We start from the raw sequence: 18,079 nt of genomic DNA on the forward strand, positions 1-18,079 counted from the left end.
GTCCTTTTTAGTAATGCTGATACAGACTTGCAACTCTTGTTTTCATTTTTTTTCTTTTTTTTTCCTTTTTTTTTGTTGTATGTATTCTCACTGTTGATACTCATTGAGCGCATTGCTTGTATTAATGATAGTATACACATTGCTTACAACAGTCCCCGACTTTTCCTTCTATGTAATAGTTTTCATAGCTTTCATAAAGGTCATCGAAGTATGCGTATGGGTGTTGGACTGCTTCAAAATACTGACTGTTCAAGTAAGGAATAGAGGTGGTGTTAGGTCAAAGCCTACAGGAGAGGGTTCTGTGCACAACATCCACTTGCAGAAGTGCAGCTGGAGTAGAGGAGGCATTCTGTGCCCACAGAGGATCACCAAGAGACAGCTGCTGCTTCGGATGGATGGATGCCTGCGCACGTGTTGCCTTGCAGTGTACCCTCCATCCTGCTGTGCGTAAGCAAGTTGCTTTCTGTGGCAAGTTTAAGATTAGGAGCTAAGTAGTAGACTAATCTTTCATCCCAAGTACAACTTAAAGTGAAAATAAGGCACCAATTGCCACTCAAGGAACTGAGCCCTTCAGTGTATTGTATTAATATTGGAAGTATGAACGTCTGAATTCCAGATCATGGGATTCAGGTAAGTTCTGGATGTTACAGAGTGCTGCTGTCTCCAGACATCCTTTTGTTCAAATGACCTTAAATCTGGATCACTGCAACTTCCCTAAGCTTTCCTAAGGCACAGTAATTTTTCTACCTACATTGAGTAAAATACAGATTCAGAGCATTTGGAAAAACATGCATTTTTAACAATGAGCTGGTTTATATAAAGTAGAAGGCTAGAACCTGATGACATCTCTAGAAATCACTTAATCCATTTCTCTGGTTCAAAAGAAGATCAAGTCAACTGCCTGTAAATATAGAAAAAATGTTTATAGTATTATCTGTGTAGCAGCACTAACACTGAAAAGTGAAGCTTTTAATGTTCTTTTCTTAACTAAATGCATATTACTGGCTTTTTCATGATGGGTCAAAGTAAGTGCTTACAGGCAGAAAGCATGTTAAAAACCATGCAAGGAAAATTAGGTGGTTTTTGAGAGGAAGTGGATACCATTAAGAATCTGGAACCCAAATGGATGGGATCTGGAAGGATGGTGGTTGTTATTACCATTTTATTTCAGACAATTAAAGAGAGTCAGTAGATGAATAAAATTACGATGTACCTATTTCTTGTACTGATTTGATAGAAGCTTTTTAATTTTCAGTGACCTTCTGTTATTTCTCATTTTTAGGTTCTGAAAAAGTTAGTCAGTCAGCACTCCAAAGACTTGACGTTTTCCCCCTTCTCAAATTCCATCTGGAAGCCTGACCAGAAACCTCATTCTTGTTCCACAAGGAGCACTCATGTGAATAAAATGCATGCTTAACCTGAGCCCTTGTAATTATTCAGCAGTCGTGCTCCAAATTTGCCATCTCTCTAGTGCTGTACAACAGCACTTTCAAATCCTACCAAAGGAAGAGAACACTCTGTTTTTAATGAAGGGAGCGAAGTGGCTGGTTTTGGCACCAGTGGTTTTCATCCATTACTTTCACGAGTACACTGTGATTGTTGTTGCAGCACGGAGTCCTAAAATGAAATATTTCCATGTTAAACAAAACCAATACCAAAGTAAAAAAGAGCAGCAATCTTCAGTTCAGCATATTTCAACATAAAAATGTATAGATTGAGTTGCTCTGTTTTCTCTGGACAGAAGGGGATTGAAGAGTTATGTGTTAGAGAGTTACAGAGGCTTGGGTAGAAATGGTTTTTAAAAAAAAAAAAAAGCTTGTCCCTGTCTTCTCCCTCCCCTTCCTCCCTTCCTCCAGCTATTGAATCTGTACTGTGCGCTCAGATTGGAGAGCATACAAATGTCCCAGCCCTATCTGTCTTTGGAGTAACTTTTAAAAACAATTAGATGCTGCAAGTTAAGAGCTATATGCAGTAAGCCAAAGAGGAATTAATTTGCTTTTGGTTTTGGATAATTGTTCCATTCAGTTCAGTTAGGATGAGACTGTTGATACCAACACTTAGAATTATTGGGAGTGGGAGAGAAAGGAGCTAAACCTGAAGCAAACCAGTAGATATTGTTTACTTCTTTGGAGGAGTAGTGGTTGGAATTAGAAGAGAAATGTGAAACTTAATGCATAACAGAGTTCCTGGAAGTGAAGCATCTTGGCAAATACAGGAAATTCAGATGGTTTGCACTTTAAATGGGGCAGTACTTAAAAATGGACTGGCCTGGGCCCAAAAGCAAATGGATAGGTAAATGTCCAAGAATTTCCTACTGAAATACCATTGCCTAAGGAACAGAATTCTTTTTTTTGTGCATGTGGGATAAGGAAGAGGGGAGAATTTGGCGGGGTTGGGGGAAGGCAGATACTTTCTGTATTGATGCTGGCTATGCAGCAGGATTTGTAGATTAATCCTTTTGCCAGTGCTGCAGATTGATGGGTAATCACGTGATGTGCCATCTGCCACTTAGCTGTTAAGTTAAATTTAGGCTCTGTGCATATATGTTTTAATTTTTTATTTATTCCTTAAAACACTTGTTAGAAGTATTATTCAGCTATCTAAACAAAAGAGCGTAAATAACTTTCAAAGTAGTAGATTTTAATTTTTTTAATATGAGGTATGAAGAAGCTTTAAATTATTAATTTACAGTTTACTGTTTGTTCCTTTATTTAGATTATAGTAAAAAAATAGTTTAAGACTGTGTGTTTTAACTTGAACATGCTCTAAGTCCACCTGTTTTATACATCCATAGTTGAGAACTTAATAGGTTCTGACTAGTTGTGTCTCTCTGTGTAATAAATAAGCTCTACTGAGTGTTGAAGGTGCTGAGAAAGTGTGAATGCCATGTTTGGGGTGCAGCACTCTGTTTAATCCAGACAGGAGGCAAAATTGTCAGGGTGGTTTGTTTGGGTTTTGTTCCCAGGTATATTTATTTGGTGTGCTTTGCCATTTTATTGTGAAGGTAAGCTAGGCAAGTTGGAAGGAAACCAAGTGTTGTGCTCAGGGCATAGTATATGGAGCAAGAGGGTGATTTGGAGAAGGACATCTCTCCTAGGAGAGACTTTGTGGGGAGTACCGATTCATTGTCCCTGCTCACTGCAGGGGGGTTGGACTAGATGACCTTTAGAGGTCCTTTCCAACCCAAGCTATTCTGTGATTCTATGATTTCTTTAATTCACAGAATCACAGAATCACTAGGTTGGAAAGGACCTTTAAGATCATCAAGTCCAACCATTAATCCAAAACCACCATGTCCCCTAAACCATGTCCTGAAGTGCCACATCCACACGTTTTTTGAACACTTCCAGGGATGGCGACTCCACCACCTCCCTGGGCAGCCTGTTCCAATGCCTGACCACCCTCTCAGTGAAGAAATTTTTCCTAATATCCAATCTAAACCTCCCCTGGCGCAACTTGAGGCCATTTCCTCTTGTCCTATCACTAGTTACTTGGGAGAAGAGACCAACACCCTCATCGCCACAACCCCCTTTCAGGTAGTTGTAGAGAGTGATAAGGTCTCCCCTCAGCCTCCTCTTCTCCAGACTAAACAACCCCAGTTCCCTCAGCCGCTCCTCATAAGACATGTGCTCCAGACCCCTCACCAGCTTCGTTGCCCTTCTCTGGACACGCTCCAGCACCTCAACATCCTTCTTGTAGTGAGGGGCCCAAAACTGAACACAGGATTCAAGGTGCGGCCTCACCAGTGCCGAGTACAGGGGCACAATCACTTCCCTGCTCCTGCTGGCCACACTATTCCTGATACAGGCCAGGACGCTGTTGGCCTTCTTGGCCACCTGGGCACACTGCCGGCTCATGTTCAGCCGGCTGTCAACCAGCACCCCCAGGTCCCTTTCCGCCGGGCTGCTCTCCAGCCACTCCTCCCCAAGCCTGTAGCATTGCATGGGGTTGTTGTGGCCAAAGTGCAGGACCCGGCACTTGGCCTTATTAAACCTCATACAGTTGGCCTCTGCCCATCGATCCAGCCTGTCCAGGTCCCTCTGCAGAGCCCTCCTACCCTCCAGCAGATCAACACTCCCACTCAGCTTGGTGTCATCTGCAAACTTACTGAGGGAGCACTCAATTCCCTCATCCAGGTCATTGGTAAAGATATTGAACAAGACTGGTCCCAGAACCGAGCCCTGGGGAACACCACTCGTGACCGGCCGCCAGCCGGATTTAACGCCATTCACCACAACTCTCTGGGCTCGGCCATCCAGCCAGTTCCTCACCCAGCGAAGAGTAAACCCGTCTAAGCCTCGAGCCACCAGTTTCTCCAGGAGAATGCTGTGGGAGACGCTGTCAAAGGCTTTACTAAAGTCCAGGTAGACAACATCCACAGCCTTTCCCTCATCCACTAGGCGGGTCACCTGGTCATAGAAGGAGATCAGGTTGGTCAAGCAGGACCTGCCTTTCATGAACCCATGCTGGCTGGGCCTGATCCTTTGGCTGTTCTGCAGATGCCCTGTGAGCACTCTCAAAACCAACCGCTCCATAATCTTCCCTGGAACAGAGGTCAGGCTGACAGGCCTGTAGTTCCCAGGATCCTCCTTCCGGCCTTTCTTGTAGACGGGCGTCACATTGGCAAGCCTCCAGTCTTCTGGGACCTCCCCTGTTAACCAGGACTGCTGATAAACGATGGAGAGTGGCTTGGCAAGCTCCTCCGCCAGCTCTCTCAGTACTCTCGGGTGGATCCCATCAGGCCCCATAGACTTGTGGGTGTCCAGGTGGCTTAGCATGTCCTTGACTGCTTCCTCCTGGATTATGAGGAGTACATTGTGCTCTCCATCCCCGTCTTCCAGCTCAGGGGGCTGAATATCCTGTGGATACCTGCAGTGGCTATTAAAGACTGAGGCGAAGAAGGCATTAAGTACCTCAGCCTTGTCCTCGTCCTTGGAGACAATGTTCCCCGCCATATCCAGTAGGGGATGGAGATTCTCCTTGCCTCTCTTTTTGTTGTTAATGTATTTGTAAAAACATTTTTTATTATCCTTTACGACTGTGGCCAGACTGAGCTCTAGCTGGGCTTTTGCCTTTCTAATTTTGTCCCTGCTTGACCTAACGAGATCTTTGTACTCTTCATGAGTTGCCTTCCCCTTCTTCCAGAGGTGATAAACTCTCCTCTTTTCCCTGAGTCCCAGCAAAATCTCCCTGTTCAGCCAGGCCGGTCGCCTTCCCCGCCAGCTCTTCTTACAGCACATGGGGACCGCCTGCTCCTGCGCCTTTAAGATTTCCTTCTTGAAGACTGTCCAGCCTTCCTGGACCCCTTTGTCCTTCAGGACTGTCTCCCAAGGGACTCTCTCAACCAGTGACCTGAACAGGCCAAAGTCTGCCCTCTGGAAGTCCATGATAGCAGTTTTGCTGAGTCGTCTCCTTACTTCACTCACAACTGAGAATTCTATCATGTCATGGTCGCTAAGCCCAAGATGGCCTCCGACCACCACATCTCTCACCAGTCCTTCTCTGTAAACAGCAGGTCCAGCAAGGCACCTCCCCTGGTGGGCTCACTCACCAGCTGCATCAGGAAGTTATCCTCCACACACTCCAGGAACCTCCTAGACTGTTTCCTCTCTGCCGTGTTATACTTCCAGCAGATGTCCGGTAGGTTGAAGTCCCCCACAAGAACAAGGGCCAGCGAATGCGAGACCTCCGCCAGTCGCTTATAGAATGTCTCATCCGTCTCTTCATCCTGGTTGGGTGGCCTGTAACAGACTCCCAGCAGGATGTCTGCCTCATTGGCCTTCCCCCTCATCCTTACCCACAAGCACTCTACTTGGTCTTCACAATCTTCGATTTCTATGCAATCAAAACACTCCCTAACATACAGAGCCACCCCACCGCCTCTCCTTCCCATTCTATCCCTTCGGAAGAGCTTATAGCCATCCATTGCAGCACTCCAGTCATGAGAAGCATCCCACCATGTTTCTGTGATGGCAACTACGTCATAGCTGTCGCGCTGCACAATGGCTTCCAGCTCCTCCTGTTTGGTGCCCATGCTGCGTGCATTGGTGTAGATGCACCTGAGCCGGGCTATAGATTTCAACTCTGGCACGTTGAACCTACCCCCAGGTTCAACTCTAGTGAGCCCGGTTTTAGCCCCTCCCCCCTCCAATTCTAGTTTAAAGCCCTCTCAATGAGGCCTGCCAGCTCATGAGCAAGAATCCTTTTTCCCCTCGGCGTCAGTTGCACTCCATCATTTGCGAGGAGACCTGGTGCCGTGTAAACCGCCCCGTGGTCAAAAAACCCAAAATTTTGACGACGGCACCAGCCCCTGAGCCACGTGTTGATCAGGTGTGCTTTCCTGTTCCTTTCAGCGTTCTTCCCCGTCACTGAAGGGATTGACGAAAACACTACCTGTGCTCCCGCTCCATTGACCAGTCGCCCCAGCGCTCTCAAGTCCTTTTTGACTGCCTTCGGGCTTCTTAGCGCAACCTCATCGTTGCCAACCTGCATGACCAACAGCGGGTAGTAATCAGTGGGCCGAACCAGACCAGGGAGTTTTCTGGTGATGTCTTTCACCCAGGCCCCAGGGAGGCAGCAGACTTCCCTGTGAGTTGGGTCTGGTCGACATATTGGGCCCTCTGTACCCCTTAGGAGGGAGTCACCTACAACAATCACCCTCCTCTTTTTCTTAACTAAGGACGTCTTGATGCGTGGGGCTGGTTGACACACCCTAGGCACCCCCTCGGATGGACCTTCATCAGGGTCCTCATGTTCCTGTCCCTCATGTTCCAGAGCCCCATACCTGTTGTGTAAGGGCAGCTGGGACGGTGAGGGAGGCCGGGAGGGAATTCGCCGACCTCTCCGAGGAGGGACCTGCTTCCATTCCCCCTCATCTCTTAGGTCCTCTCCTTCTGCCCGGCAGCAAGAGGGCAGGGGATCTCCTGCTGCTTGTGGAGCCTCCACCAGCTGCCCCTGCCTCAGGGCCGCCAGGGAGTGGCTCCACCAATCTATCTCCCTCTCACACTCCCTAATGCTCCTCAGCCTCTCCCCTTCCTCTTTCAGCTCTGCCACCAGGCTGAGCAGGTCGCTGACCTGGTCGCACCGCACGCAGGTAGCGTCCCCATCGGTCTCTGGGACAACCGACAGGCTCAGGCGCTCTTTGCAGCCGGATACTTGGACAGCCACGTGCCTGAGCGGGAGCTCCGTCTGTGTCGCCACAGTCTTTCTGGCCCCGGTTTTCAGCCGAGTGGCGACCATGGCTGCGCCTCCTCTGGGAGGACGATGGCCACTTGTACTGTACCCCGCCCGCACGCCTTCCCTGCACGCCCTGCCCGCGCGAACTGCCGCGCTACGCCCTCCTGACGTGCCACGCCCTGTTTGCCCGCCCTGTTCGCCACGCTCCGGGTCGCTCGCGCTCCCGGGCGCTGCTCTTGTAGGCGAGGGGCTTTGGCCGCCGCCGCCCTGGGCCCCGCCCATGCTGAGTCAGAGCTGCCGCTCGTTAGGAGCCCGCTCCGCCGGCCGGGGGTCGCGGGGGGAAGCTGGGGCACTCTCTCGCTCCCTGTGCTGCCGCCTTCGCGGTTTGGCCGCCTCGGGAAGGCTCCCCCGGCGCGATCCTTCGCTCCGTAGCCCTTCGCCTCGGTGGCTTCCAATTGTGCCTCAGGAAGAAATCAGAGTACCTGGCCATACCACTGGGGTCAGGTGAGTGTGTTTTACTGCAGGGAAAAGCAGTAAAAAAGAGAGAGGAGTTGGAAGGAGTGAGGAAGGATTCATAATTTTTCCGAGTTTTGGACACCATGGCTTAAATGCCTAGATCTAGCAAGGTACAGGAGGGGTACCTCGAGAGTACTGAGGTTGGAGGCGAAGGTGGAGATCATAAAAATTTGGAATTAAGAGCGCTTAGCAAGGAAAATAAATAAAGTCTAGGCTGACAGTTGTGAAAATAATGAGGAGGAAACCTTTCAATTATATTAAGAGCTCAGTGAATGGGATGAAGAGGGCTGAAGGTGGTAAACACCAGCGATAAACAGCCTGTGAAACCATGTAGCTTATTCAAAAATGAGTGTTTCAAAGAAGGCAGAAGGCAGACAAGCCGTGTTTGATTTGTGTTGCAAAACTTTGACCAAGAAAGGCTACTAGCAATACAGCAAAATGAATGGTGCACATTTGCACAGTGTCTCATCACGTTGCCACAGTGGGACATCTGATGACAGCAAGCCTCGTTTATCAGATGTATTGTAACCAGGAAATCAATTAATGACTGGGGTGGAAGAAGGGAAAGGAGAGTGAGTAGTAAGAGGTGCCATGCTCCAAACTCTCTTAAATCTTGGACTTGTCACTTTTGTTGCCCCTGCCATTATTTCTAATCAGGAGGTGGAGTAAACTCGTGAGATAGTTGCAGCTGTACATTTAAAGCAATTAAACCTTTTATTCAAAGTTCTTCACTGGAAAGCAGATGCAGTATTGCATTTAACAGATGGGGGCTATTTCTAGGAATCTTCAAGTGCTTCCCAAAAGGATTCTGTTGTATCAGTGCTGAAAAGAGAAATACTACCCAGATAAATAGCTTGAAGACTTCTGTGTGAATGCTTAAATCTTCTAAAGTATACATCAGTATTAAGTCTTACATTTACAGAACGTTTTGTATGGGGTTGTTCTGCGTCATGTCTCGATTATAAAGTAGTGATTTAGTGTGTGGATTTTTTTCACTTACTTTGCATCTGAATTGTATAAATCCCTCTTTTATTGTCTATGAAAAAGAAAATTATAACACCATAAGAAATTTGAAGGCAATCTGGGAAAATAGAAGTTAATTTCATTTTACAGTTATCTAAATTGAGAGAAATTGAGTCATAGGAAATTTTTCTTTCCCTTAAGAAAGATGAAAAATCAATAAAAATGTTAAACTGAATTTAAGACTAAATAATGTAGTATACAGAAACACACAACTTAGGCAGCTTCAGAGGCTAAGCTTAAGGACTGTGCAGAAGCTTTAAGATGCATCTTTCTTGCAGAGCATTTTCTTCTGAGCAGGCAGCTTTTGAAGGACTTACTGTAATTTCTGTTACACTATTGAGTTGTTATCTGCCAATTTGAGTTTACAGATGTCAACTCTTATTTAAAGTCCTAGGAAAACTTCGTTAATGGTGAAATGCCTTGGTAAGCCTTGACTGTGTCTCACAATCACATGCTTTGTGTGGCAATCTGTTTAGATAATAAATATTTGTTGAAGTATTGTATATACAAAAGACAAAGGTTTGTATAGAGCCTTCCATTCTTCACTATAACTCACGTATTCTTCTTCCTCATTATTTTGAGCTAAGACCAATAGCATCTTTAGAGACAATGCAGATGAAGTCCTCAGAGGTGATGTTCTTCATGTGATTTGTTCATATTAGATTTGCTATATATGTTTCTGGTTTAACGCTTGGTTATGATTTAATAACTTTGCCTTTATTTTGGGTAATTAAAATGTTCTTGAACACCATTCTCTTTTTCCTGTACTGTAATGTGTGATGCATCGTGACTCAAGTACTTATCTAAACATCCCTTTTAAAGTGGTGAAGTAAACTACAGTTCAGTCACATCTAATTAAATATCAAGGAGGTGGACTGCATAAGGAAGGTACAAATGACCTCCGTTTCAAATGGAACCTACGCTGCTAATTTTTTTCAAGTGTTTTCATGACTGTTTTCACATTGAGTCACACAATAAAACATCTCTAACTTTGCTTTTCGTAATTCCTTCCACTCTTCTCCCCACTTTGAGGTCAGGAATGGCACAGAGACAATGTATTTGCAGCTTCGTGGGGAGATCTGATGACACTCAGTCAGAACAAATTCTGCACGCTGAAATCCCTTTCATTTTAGAGCCCTGACTTGACAGGAAGACATCCTTAAAGGGGGGAGATGCAAAGGTGCTCTCCGTGGATAAAAGAGTGGACTGTGCTCTGATTTGGTTACGTAGCAGCCATACTTGGCAAGGGCTATGCATTGGCCTTCAGGCAAAGTACATCAGCGGGATGCAAATGTTGCAGGCTTTTTGACTCTCTTAATTTCTTTTTCAAGGTGGTATGTTTCTAATTAAAACCCTTTTCAAGGACAGTAACTCAGTTACCGTTTACAAAGGTAGAATGTATTGAATATCTATTTACTGCACAGTATAGTGTGTGTAACATAAACTACAAACAAAATACGATGCAGTCGTATTTTATTTTTCTATCCCGTTTTTGCAGTGCTCTTGTCGTGATGTATAGAGAGATGCTGACATATTTATACGTACACAGAGAGTGGGTGAAATCATTTACATGTATTGCATGTAAACAGGAGGAAAAGAGCTGGATTTTTTTTTAGCTCTTCCTTTGTTCCACTGCACAAAATTAAGCCTAATCATCACAAGATTACTTTTTTTTCCTACATTTATTGTTTCTAAATATGAACAGTTTTTCAGTCATCTGCAGTTGAAGTTTACTGTCAAATTGCTGATATATAGGATCCACTTTCCATCATTTCTCCATGATGGAATGTATTAGTTAATAAGTGCTTTTCAGCTCAGCAAATGTATGCACAGGTGTGTGCATGCATGCACGCTCCAACAGTTTAACTTGTTTGGCATTAACTATGCTGGAAAAACTTTGTCATAGTTTTCTGAGTAGAATGAGACTATCCCAAGCAGATCAGCCCTCTCCCTTAGGTGAGGGTGTTGAGGAAGGGCCATGGGAACACTGGTGTGTGCTTGTTCTGACTTTTAACATGTGGGTGCAATATGCTAAAAATGTTCCAAATCTAGCTCGCTCTCTTTATCCCCTTTTCTCTGAGCCAGCCAGAGCCATCTGATTAATCTGCTCGTGCTTAAGAGTAATTACTATTCTGGGGAGCTGTGCTCAGTGAGATGCGATCTTGACTGAATCTGTACATGGGTAACGGTCTGCCAAGTGAGCCTTGATGTATTGTAATTGTATTGTATTGTAAGATGTCTTGTCTTTTCAAATGTGTGGCCCAGAAAGTGATATAATACTGTGATAAAACGGTATCATGAAGCCACTTTGTAGCATAGTCTTCTATTCAGTACTGGATACACATACATGACAAAGAAGCAGTATTTCCATCTCTCTCTGTCTTCCCCCCCATCATCTCGTGTAATTATTCCTCTAAAATTTTTCATATGTGACTCAGTGTATGTCATTGAGCAATGTCAAGCACATAAATAATAATAAGCAGTAACAACGTGGTGTCTTTCTTGTGCTCTGTCATAGATTTTTTTCATAAGTTCTTCATCATGCTGTTACATCCTCCCTTAGGACTGGTGGCTCCTCTGGGTTTCTAAGAAAACAGTGGTGAGACTGAAAAATCACTTTTCTGTCAGCTTAGTAAAAATCTGGAGAAGTCCGTTAGCAGCCTAATGAAATTGCAGAGCAACAGAGACCTCCAGTTTCATCAGTGTAATGTGCTGAAGCTGGCAGCACAAGAGGATTTCTGCAGGAGGTAAATACATTGCTGAAATGCATGATGAGTTGCTTTTAAAACAATCAAACCACAAAAATAAGAGGCATGAACTTATAAAATGCTGGAGAAAACAGACTGGACAAATTCGCTACTTCTGTGATTCTTCACTTTCTGGTCCATCCTACAACCTGACTTCAGTTACACAAAGGTTTGGTAGGTAGTTTAGTCTATGGATATGTTTAAAAAGTTAGCTTAGCCCAGTGGCTTCTTACAGTGTTTGAAACCTCCAATTCTGACTGCTTTATCTTGTGATACCATCTGTTATAGATACTATCAGAGTGTTTCTTTTTCTGTTAATTTCATTAATAAATTTACAGTAACACTGTGAAACTGTATTTGCATAGCTAGTACTGCAGAGGTTTCAGTTGATTTATACAGACAAAAAAATGGTATCTGATAATGCAGTGTTCTTTCTAACTGGAAGTATTTCATAGAGTAATAATATAGAATATTTGAAAGTTGGGGGGGTTGCTTAAAATATTACATAAGGGAAGAAGTGCTTTTTATACTTCAGATGTTTTGGTAAAATAACTTCAAGAACTGCTTAGCAAAAACTAAAAACATCAGTTTGTTATCAACATTATTCTCATATTAAATCCAAAACACAGCACTATCTACCAGCTATTAGGAAGAAAATTAACTCCATCCCAGCCAAAACAAAACCAATGCATCTATGCATAACAAGGAACTCGAAAGGTAGGAAATACCAGTTGTCAGTACATTTGTTTGTCTTTGCCTTATAAATCTGTCTGATTTTCCGCTCTGCTTCCCCGTCCTTGCTCATTTTGGCTTTGCTGCTTTTCCAAAATATTTCTAAGGAAAGTGTATCAGCATGCGTTTTACTGATGGGTATAAATTGCAACTTGATTTAAACTCCATACATGTTGGAAATGTATTGCACAATTGCGTAACGTGTAATGTTCTGCCTTTCTACTTGCGGCACTCTACTATTTATAGTTTCATGGTAAAGTTTAATTAAGTCCTTGTATTTGCTTTTCTATATTAGTAATAGTTGTAAAAGACTGGTCCTAACAATGATCTCTGTGGCGCACTGTCAAATTTCAGATGGCTTATTCTCCTGCTTAGTCACTCATACAGCGTTTGAGGAGTATTTTCTCTTTAGCTGCAATGCTTTGTCACTTTTAAGTCCTCTTTTGCCTCTTTTCTTCAGTACTGCTTTCTTCACGTCTCCCAGAGTTACTACTTCTATTGTGCTATGGCCAGTGTGCCCTTTCCTATAAGTGTTCTGTGCAGCTGATACCTGTTTACAGTGATCAATAGCCTTCAGGTGCTTGCAGCTCTTTCTCCTATTTAGAAATTAATCAGAGTAATTAGGTGCTGTTCCTTCATGTTACTGAGTGGTCAGGTACTTTCAGTGCTGCTCCTTACACTCACTGTACACCATGAAAATGCATTTCTCCACCATGGACACAAAGCAGACAGCTCCACTGTCAAACTGAGACATGTGTGCCTGTATCAGTATTTGAAGTGTAAACTTGTTACTTAGGTCAAAATTGTTTTTTTAAATCAAAAACTTTTTTTTAAATAGTCTAATCATCTATCCAGGGTCCATGTGTCCTTCAGATACAGCTGTTCTGCGATGTTCTCATCTTTGTGGTGTTTGCCATTTCTTTTCAAAGCTCTCCAGTACTTTGAGGGCTTGCAGCTAAACAATACTTCTGGCATTCTCAGCGTCTGTGCTAGAGATTTAAACATTGCAGGGCAGGGGAAGGAGAACAAAAATGAGTGAGCACCGTACAAGTATTTCCGACTTCCACAGCCTAAACAAATATGGTACAAGCTTATCAGTCAGTCCTGCATTCATTCCCTATCTGCCTCTACTTGTTGGTTGGCTGCAAAATTAAAAACATGATTTGGGGAAGTGGTCCTTATGCTCCCTAACATGGCCTCTGCGGGGAAAAGAAAGGGTGTGCGTGCACACCTAGAGAAACTCTGCCTGGCAGGATGCCTTGTCCCAGTTTCTTTATCTTCACGATCAATGGAGATTTCTCCTTGCAGGTGCAATGCTGGTAGCTAGTACTAAAGCAGCTATTCCATGAAGCAGGTTGTCTTTTGGGCATGGTACACATGAAACACTAACCACTTCCCAGTCGCATCTGCTTGGAGCGCTCTGTTAAGCTGGTAGCCATGGCTTACCCCACCCTGCTGATGCTGATAATAGCGTATCTCCTCGATGGGGTAAGTGTAATGCTCTGTGCTGTAGTGACTCTCAGCTGCAGTACTGTAAGCATTAAACACACACGAGAGGCTTTCAGGTGCCTCAGAAAGTTTACCGTCTTTTGCAAGACCGTGAAGAGGGGGAAGAGATTGCTTCCAATTTGGCATTGGAGCTGAACTGAAAATGTTGTTTTGCTTGATTTAGAAGGTGGAGTGGGACTTAATGCAGCTATTAGGCCTTACAGTTTGTGGAGAAGTCTTCCTTTCTTTTGGAAAAGACTCAGGTACTGCTGCCTCACCGGAGAGTGTTGTGAGAGCTAGCCTTATTAGCAGAAGCAGCTCAGATGCCCCTGATGACTGGCAGCAGTACACGGGTGGCAGTGGTGACTGATGAAGCTGAGGTGCTACTGGGGTGGCAATCACATGCTCAGTTGGCTTTCCCTGCTGCAGATAGCCAAGGAAAGACAATGGTGTCTGCAGTCTGCTAATAACTGTTTTGTTGGGGAAAACAAATGGCTCTGTGGTTGAGTTGCAGGTTTTTTTCATGGGCTAATAGTATTATGTAAGTCTTTTTGAGTTTGGTTACTATAATTTTAAAAAGGAAGGCAGTCAAACAAATAGTAAAAGCAACTGGATCTTAATATACCACATTTTCACAGTTGAGTAGTGAATATCATAAAAAAAGTGCCTAAATGTCAGAAACATACCAAGACATCGTATTACTCTGATGTCAACATAACACACGCCTCTGCTCCCATTAAACTTTTTCTTTTGAATGCAGTGCTCATCATGAAGAATCCCCCCATGCTTGCCCTATTGTGGCAATAAATACTAGAAAATTGGTCCCTGGGGGTTACTTGAGCATCTCTGTGTCCAGCTCGGACCTCTTCCAGAGGGGTTCTTGGGACAAGAGTTTCACTGCTTGCAGGAGGAGCTAGCTGGGAAGACCTGGTGCAGAAGGCTGGGAGTGGGGAGGGACCTGGGAGTGTCTGTCACTCTTAATCATAGTGATCGTTCTTCTGGAAAAAAATGAAAATACTTTTTTATCTTTGACTCTAAAACATATGTCTCTGTACTTAAAACTGTCCATAATTCGTGCTAATGAGTAGTTGTTTTGTGATCCCGCTAAGCCACGACCAAAAAAGGGTGGAGTATAGAATCCATCACCTCTCTGCATAATTTTTGATTATATATATATATTAAAAGGCAGCACGTGTCATCTTATGATGTAAAAAAGATGGAGAAATGTAATGATTAGGTAGTGGGATAAGTACTTGTTCTGAAGCAAGTCTGAAAAACCACTGGATGTAGAGATATCATGCCAAGTGTCCCAAGAAGAGTGGATTTAACATAGTAATTAACAGATGATTGAGTAAGAATTACAAGGTCATAAAACAAATTACTGTTATTAGGAGAAGTATTTGTTCTTACATCAAGCTGTCATCTTGCTTTGCTGTTCAACCTGATTCTGCCATGTGGAAAAAAAATTATGTCAGATACATAATTAAGTGTGAGTTTGCGATTTACTTCTATATTTTTTTTTCAGTGTAATTGTCTCCTGAAATAGCAATCATTTTGGACCCCACCCACTTCAAATCAAGCCTACAAAAGCAAGGGAATTTAAAAAATTAAAGGGCTTTTCGGGCTTTGAAGACACTGTATGAATGAATGCTGGATCTGAAACTGTAGGATCTGTGGGAGAATATTACTGGATATAAATGTGTTAGCCCGTACAGAACTGACTTAAAACAGCTTGTCGCTGCAGTTTTATGGATTGCAGCTCAGTAAATACCCTTTGATTTACAACTCTCCTCTGCTTTTAAAACAGGAGTTGAGAAAGTTGTAAAATGGTGTGTCTTAGGGATCCCAGGCATGAAATAGCCCCTTTGATTGCAGTTTAAGTATGATCTGCATGTACAGCGTTTAATAACAAACAGCTAATTGTGGGGTTATGTGCTGAACACCACAACAGCAACAATAAGAAAGTTATTTGGTGTATAACTGGCACCAGTTATAAATACCCGTTAGTTGATAACTTTCTTGCAGTCTTGAGCAATGTCAAAGATTTCTGGAGCCTGACATTCTAATAAACTGTGGATGGGACCAGTCTATGAAGTCATGTGGTTTTAAACAATGCATTGGTCTTCTGGTAATATTTTTAATTTTTTTTAAATTTTAAACATTTCAGATAGCACTAGCTGACCAAGTTTAGGCAAGCAAAGCAGGTCTTCCAGCCTGCGTGTAATGGGGAAGAGGATATGGTGTGTTTGTAATAATAACGTGTTGGGCCCTGTCTGGTGAACCTGGCCCTTGATAACTTTGTGCAGAATTTGGAGGGGGGTCAGAATTTAAGGCAAGGATTTTTTTTATGCAGTATAAAGTCATCTCACAAATTCATAAACTGATTTCATGAAATAATGAAGAATGAAACTTGAATGGTGATCATAACATTGAAATAAAACCAAACCTCAAAACTTAGAGGACTGGTGATTGCTTCTTTCAAAGTTTACTTCTCCCACTGCCTGTGGCTGCATTCAAAAGCTTCCCAGCTGGTGATGGCTACTCTAGAATCCCTTTCTAGGAGTTCATAGGAGAGGATCCATCTCTGTCTTGCCTTCTGCAGGTGACAGTCATTTACCCTTGACCAACCGCATGTCCCAGTTCAAGACAGTTTGTCACTCACGGTTCTGTATGGGGTCAGCATAGTAATGGTGGCAGTGGTGACCCAGCAGCATAAAGTATTCTCAGCTGATCAGCGCTCGAAATTAAAAAATCATGAGTGTGATTTTTCCCTTACAGCATTTTATTATCTTCATTTATTGCATAAGACTGTTGCTGATCCGTTATCATCTTCTATTTTCTATCTGTCATGCATTACTTAATTGCTTAATTACTTTTTCGGCATATTTGGCACATGTTCATTCTCCAGTAATAGAGAGGAGTATTGTGTGTTGAGTTCATGCATGAGAGATGTGTAACTTTGAGTGATTCCCGCTTGGCACTTTTTCATTATGTGATGCCCTTTTTGTGGGTGATACATCTTCCTAGAGATATCGCTGTCAGTTTTAATTAATTAACTATTAATGCAGGTTAGCTTCTCTTCCAGGTGCTCTTGGAATTATATATGCCTACATGTTACATCGCTGTGTGGATCGTCAAGACTACTTGGCTTAGCTTTGATTTGACCGCTGTTCCAAGTCTAGGGGACCCCATTTCTTAGTTAACAGGGTAGGGTAGCTTCAGAAAATTTTCTCATTGGTGTCGTTCTGTAATTCTGTGAATTCTTCGTACAGTGAAATAAACTGAGAACAGAATTGATAGAGAATCCTCAGCAAGAGATTTAAGAAAACTTAAAAGGAAGACTCAGCTGTATTAGAAATCCTGTTCTTGCTTTAACTCGGCATTGGATTCCAGGAGATTTCCGTTCTGAATCGGTGTGTATATCTAGCAGCAACAGGCTTATACATCAACGGTAACGTGCTGGAGTCAGCAGCTTCCTGGAGTTTCTTCTGGTTTGTAACACAATCACAGGTTTTTGTTCCTTAGTGCTTCAGTACTTTTCTCACCTTCAAACTCTTCCTAGTTAACAAGATGGTACAATAACTGTAATTCTTTATATTACTGTATTTAGTCTGTGCTTTTAAAACTAAAAAGCAAAGCAGTGTCCTGAAACCCAGTATTGTTTTAAAAACTTATAAAAAAAAACAAACTTGAGGAGAGAATAAAGGATAGAATATTGACAGATCATATGGATTGAAAGAAACTACGGACTGTCCCTCTTGCAGAACAAAAAAAAATTATTCTAAGCATGCATATGGAAGGAGAAAACCAGAACACATTACTGTTCCCCTGTAATCCCTGATGCATGTTTGTCAAAAATCCAGTGGTCTAACACAGGTGTTATCTTTTACTTACAGGTCTGCTGAAATGTGTGTGTGTGTGTTTGTGGGATTTAAAAGCAGTATCTTAACCTATCTTTTCTGCCTCCTCTAGGGTGTTTTTTAGGTGTTATTGTAGATTGCATAAAAAACAGTAATGTACTTCAGTCAAGTTAGTAATTCAGAGGTCCAGCTGTTTTCCCCCACCATAGTAAACAGAGGCTACTCTTAACTATAAGCTTCCTTGAACCAAACACTCTTCTTCATTTCCCCCCTTTTTTTTTCTTTTTTTCTTTTTTTTTTTTTTTAGTGGTCAGTTTGCTGTAGTGAAAAAATGCCGTGAGAAAAGCACTGGTCAGCAGTTTGCGGCAAAATTCATCAAGAAACGGAGAACGAAATCCAGCCGGCGTGGAGTGAGCCGGGAAGATATTGAGCGAGAAGTCGGCATACTAAAAGAGATTCGACATCCTAATGTGATCACGCTGCATGATGTTTATGAGAACAAAACAGATGTCATTCTTATTCTGGAACTGTAAGTAG

The 18,079-nt window shown here is 43.1% G+C and overlaps 1 protein-coding gene across 1 annotated transcript in view; it reads left to right on the forward strand.

The window, feature by feature from the left end:
* The window catches only part of DAPK1 (death associated protein kinase 1), a 93,233-nt gene that overhangs the window by 26,392 nt on the left and 48,762 nt on the right, over nt 1-18,079 (forward strand). Inside the window, exon 2 of the mRNA XM_082013647.1 lies at nt 17,850-18,071. Coding sequence (XP_081869773.1) covers nt 17,850-18,071 — 222 coding nt within the window. The remainder of the gene's footprint in view (nt 1-17,849; nt 18,072-18,079) is intronic.

Source organism: Phaethon aethereus, assembly GCF_964289735.1.
Source record: "Phaethon aethereus genome assembly, chromosome: Z".
Taxonomy (NCBI): domain Eukaryota; kingdom Metazoa; phylum Chordata; class Aves; order Phaethontiformes; family Phaethontidae; genus Phaethon; species Phaethon aethereus.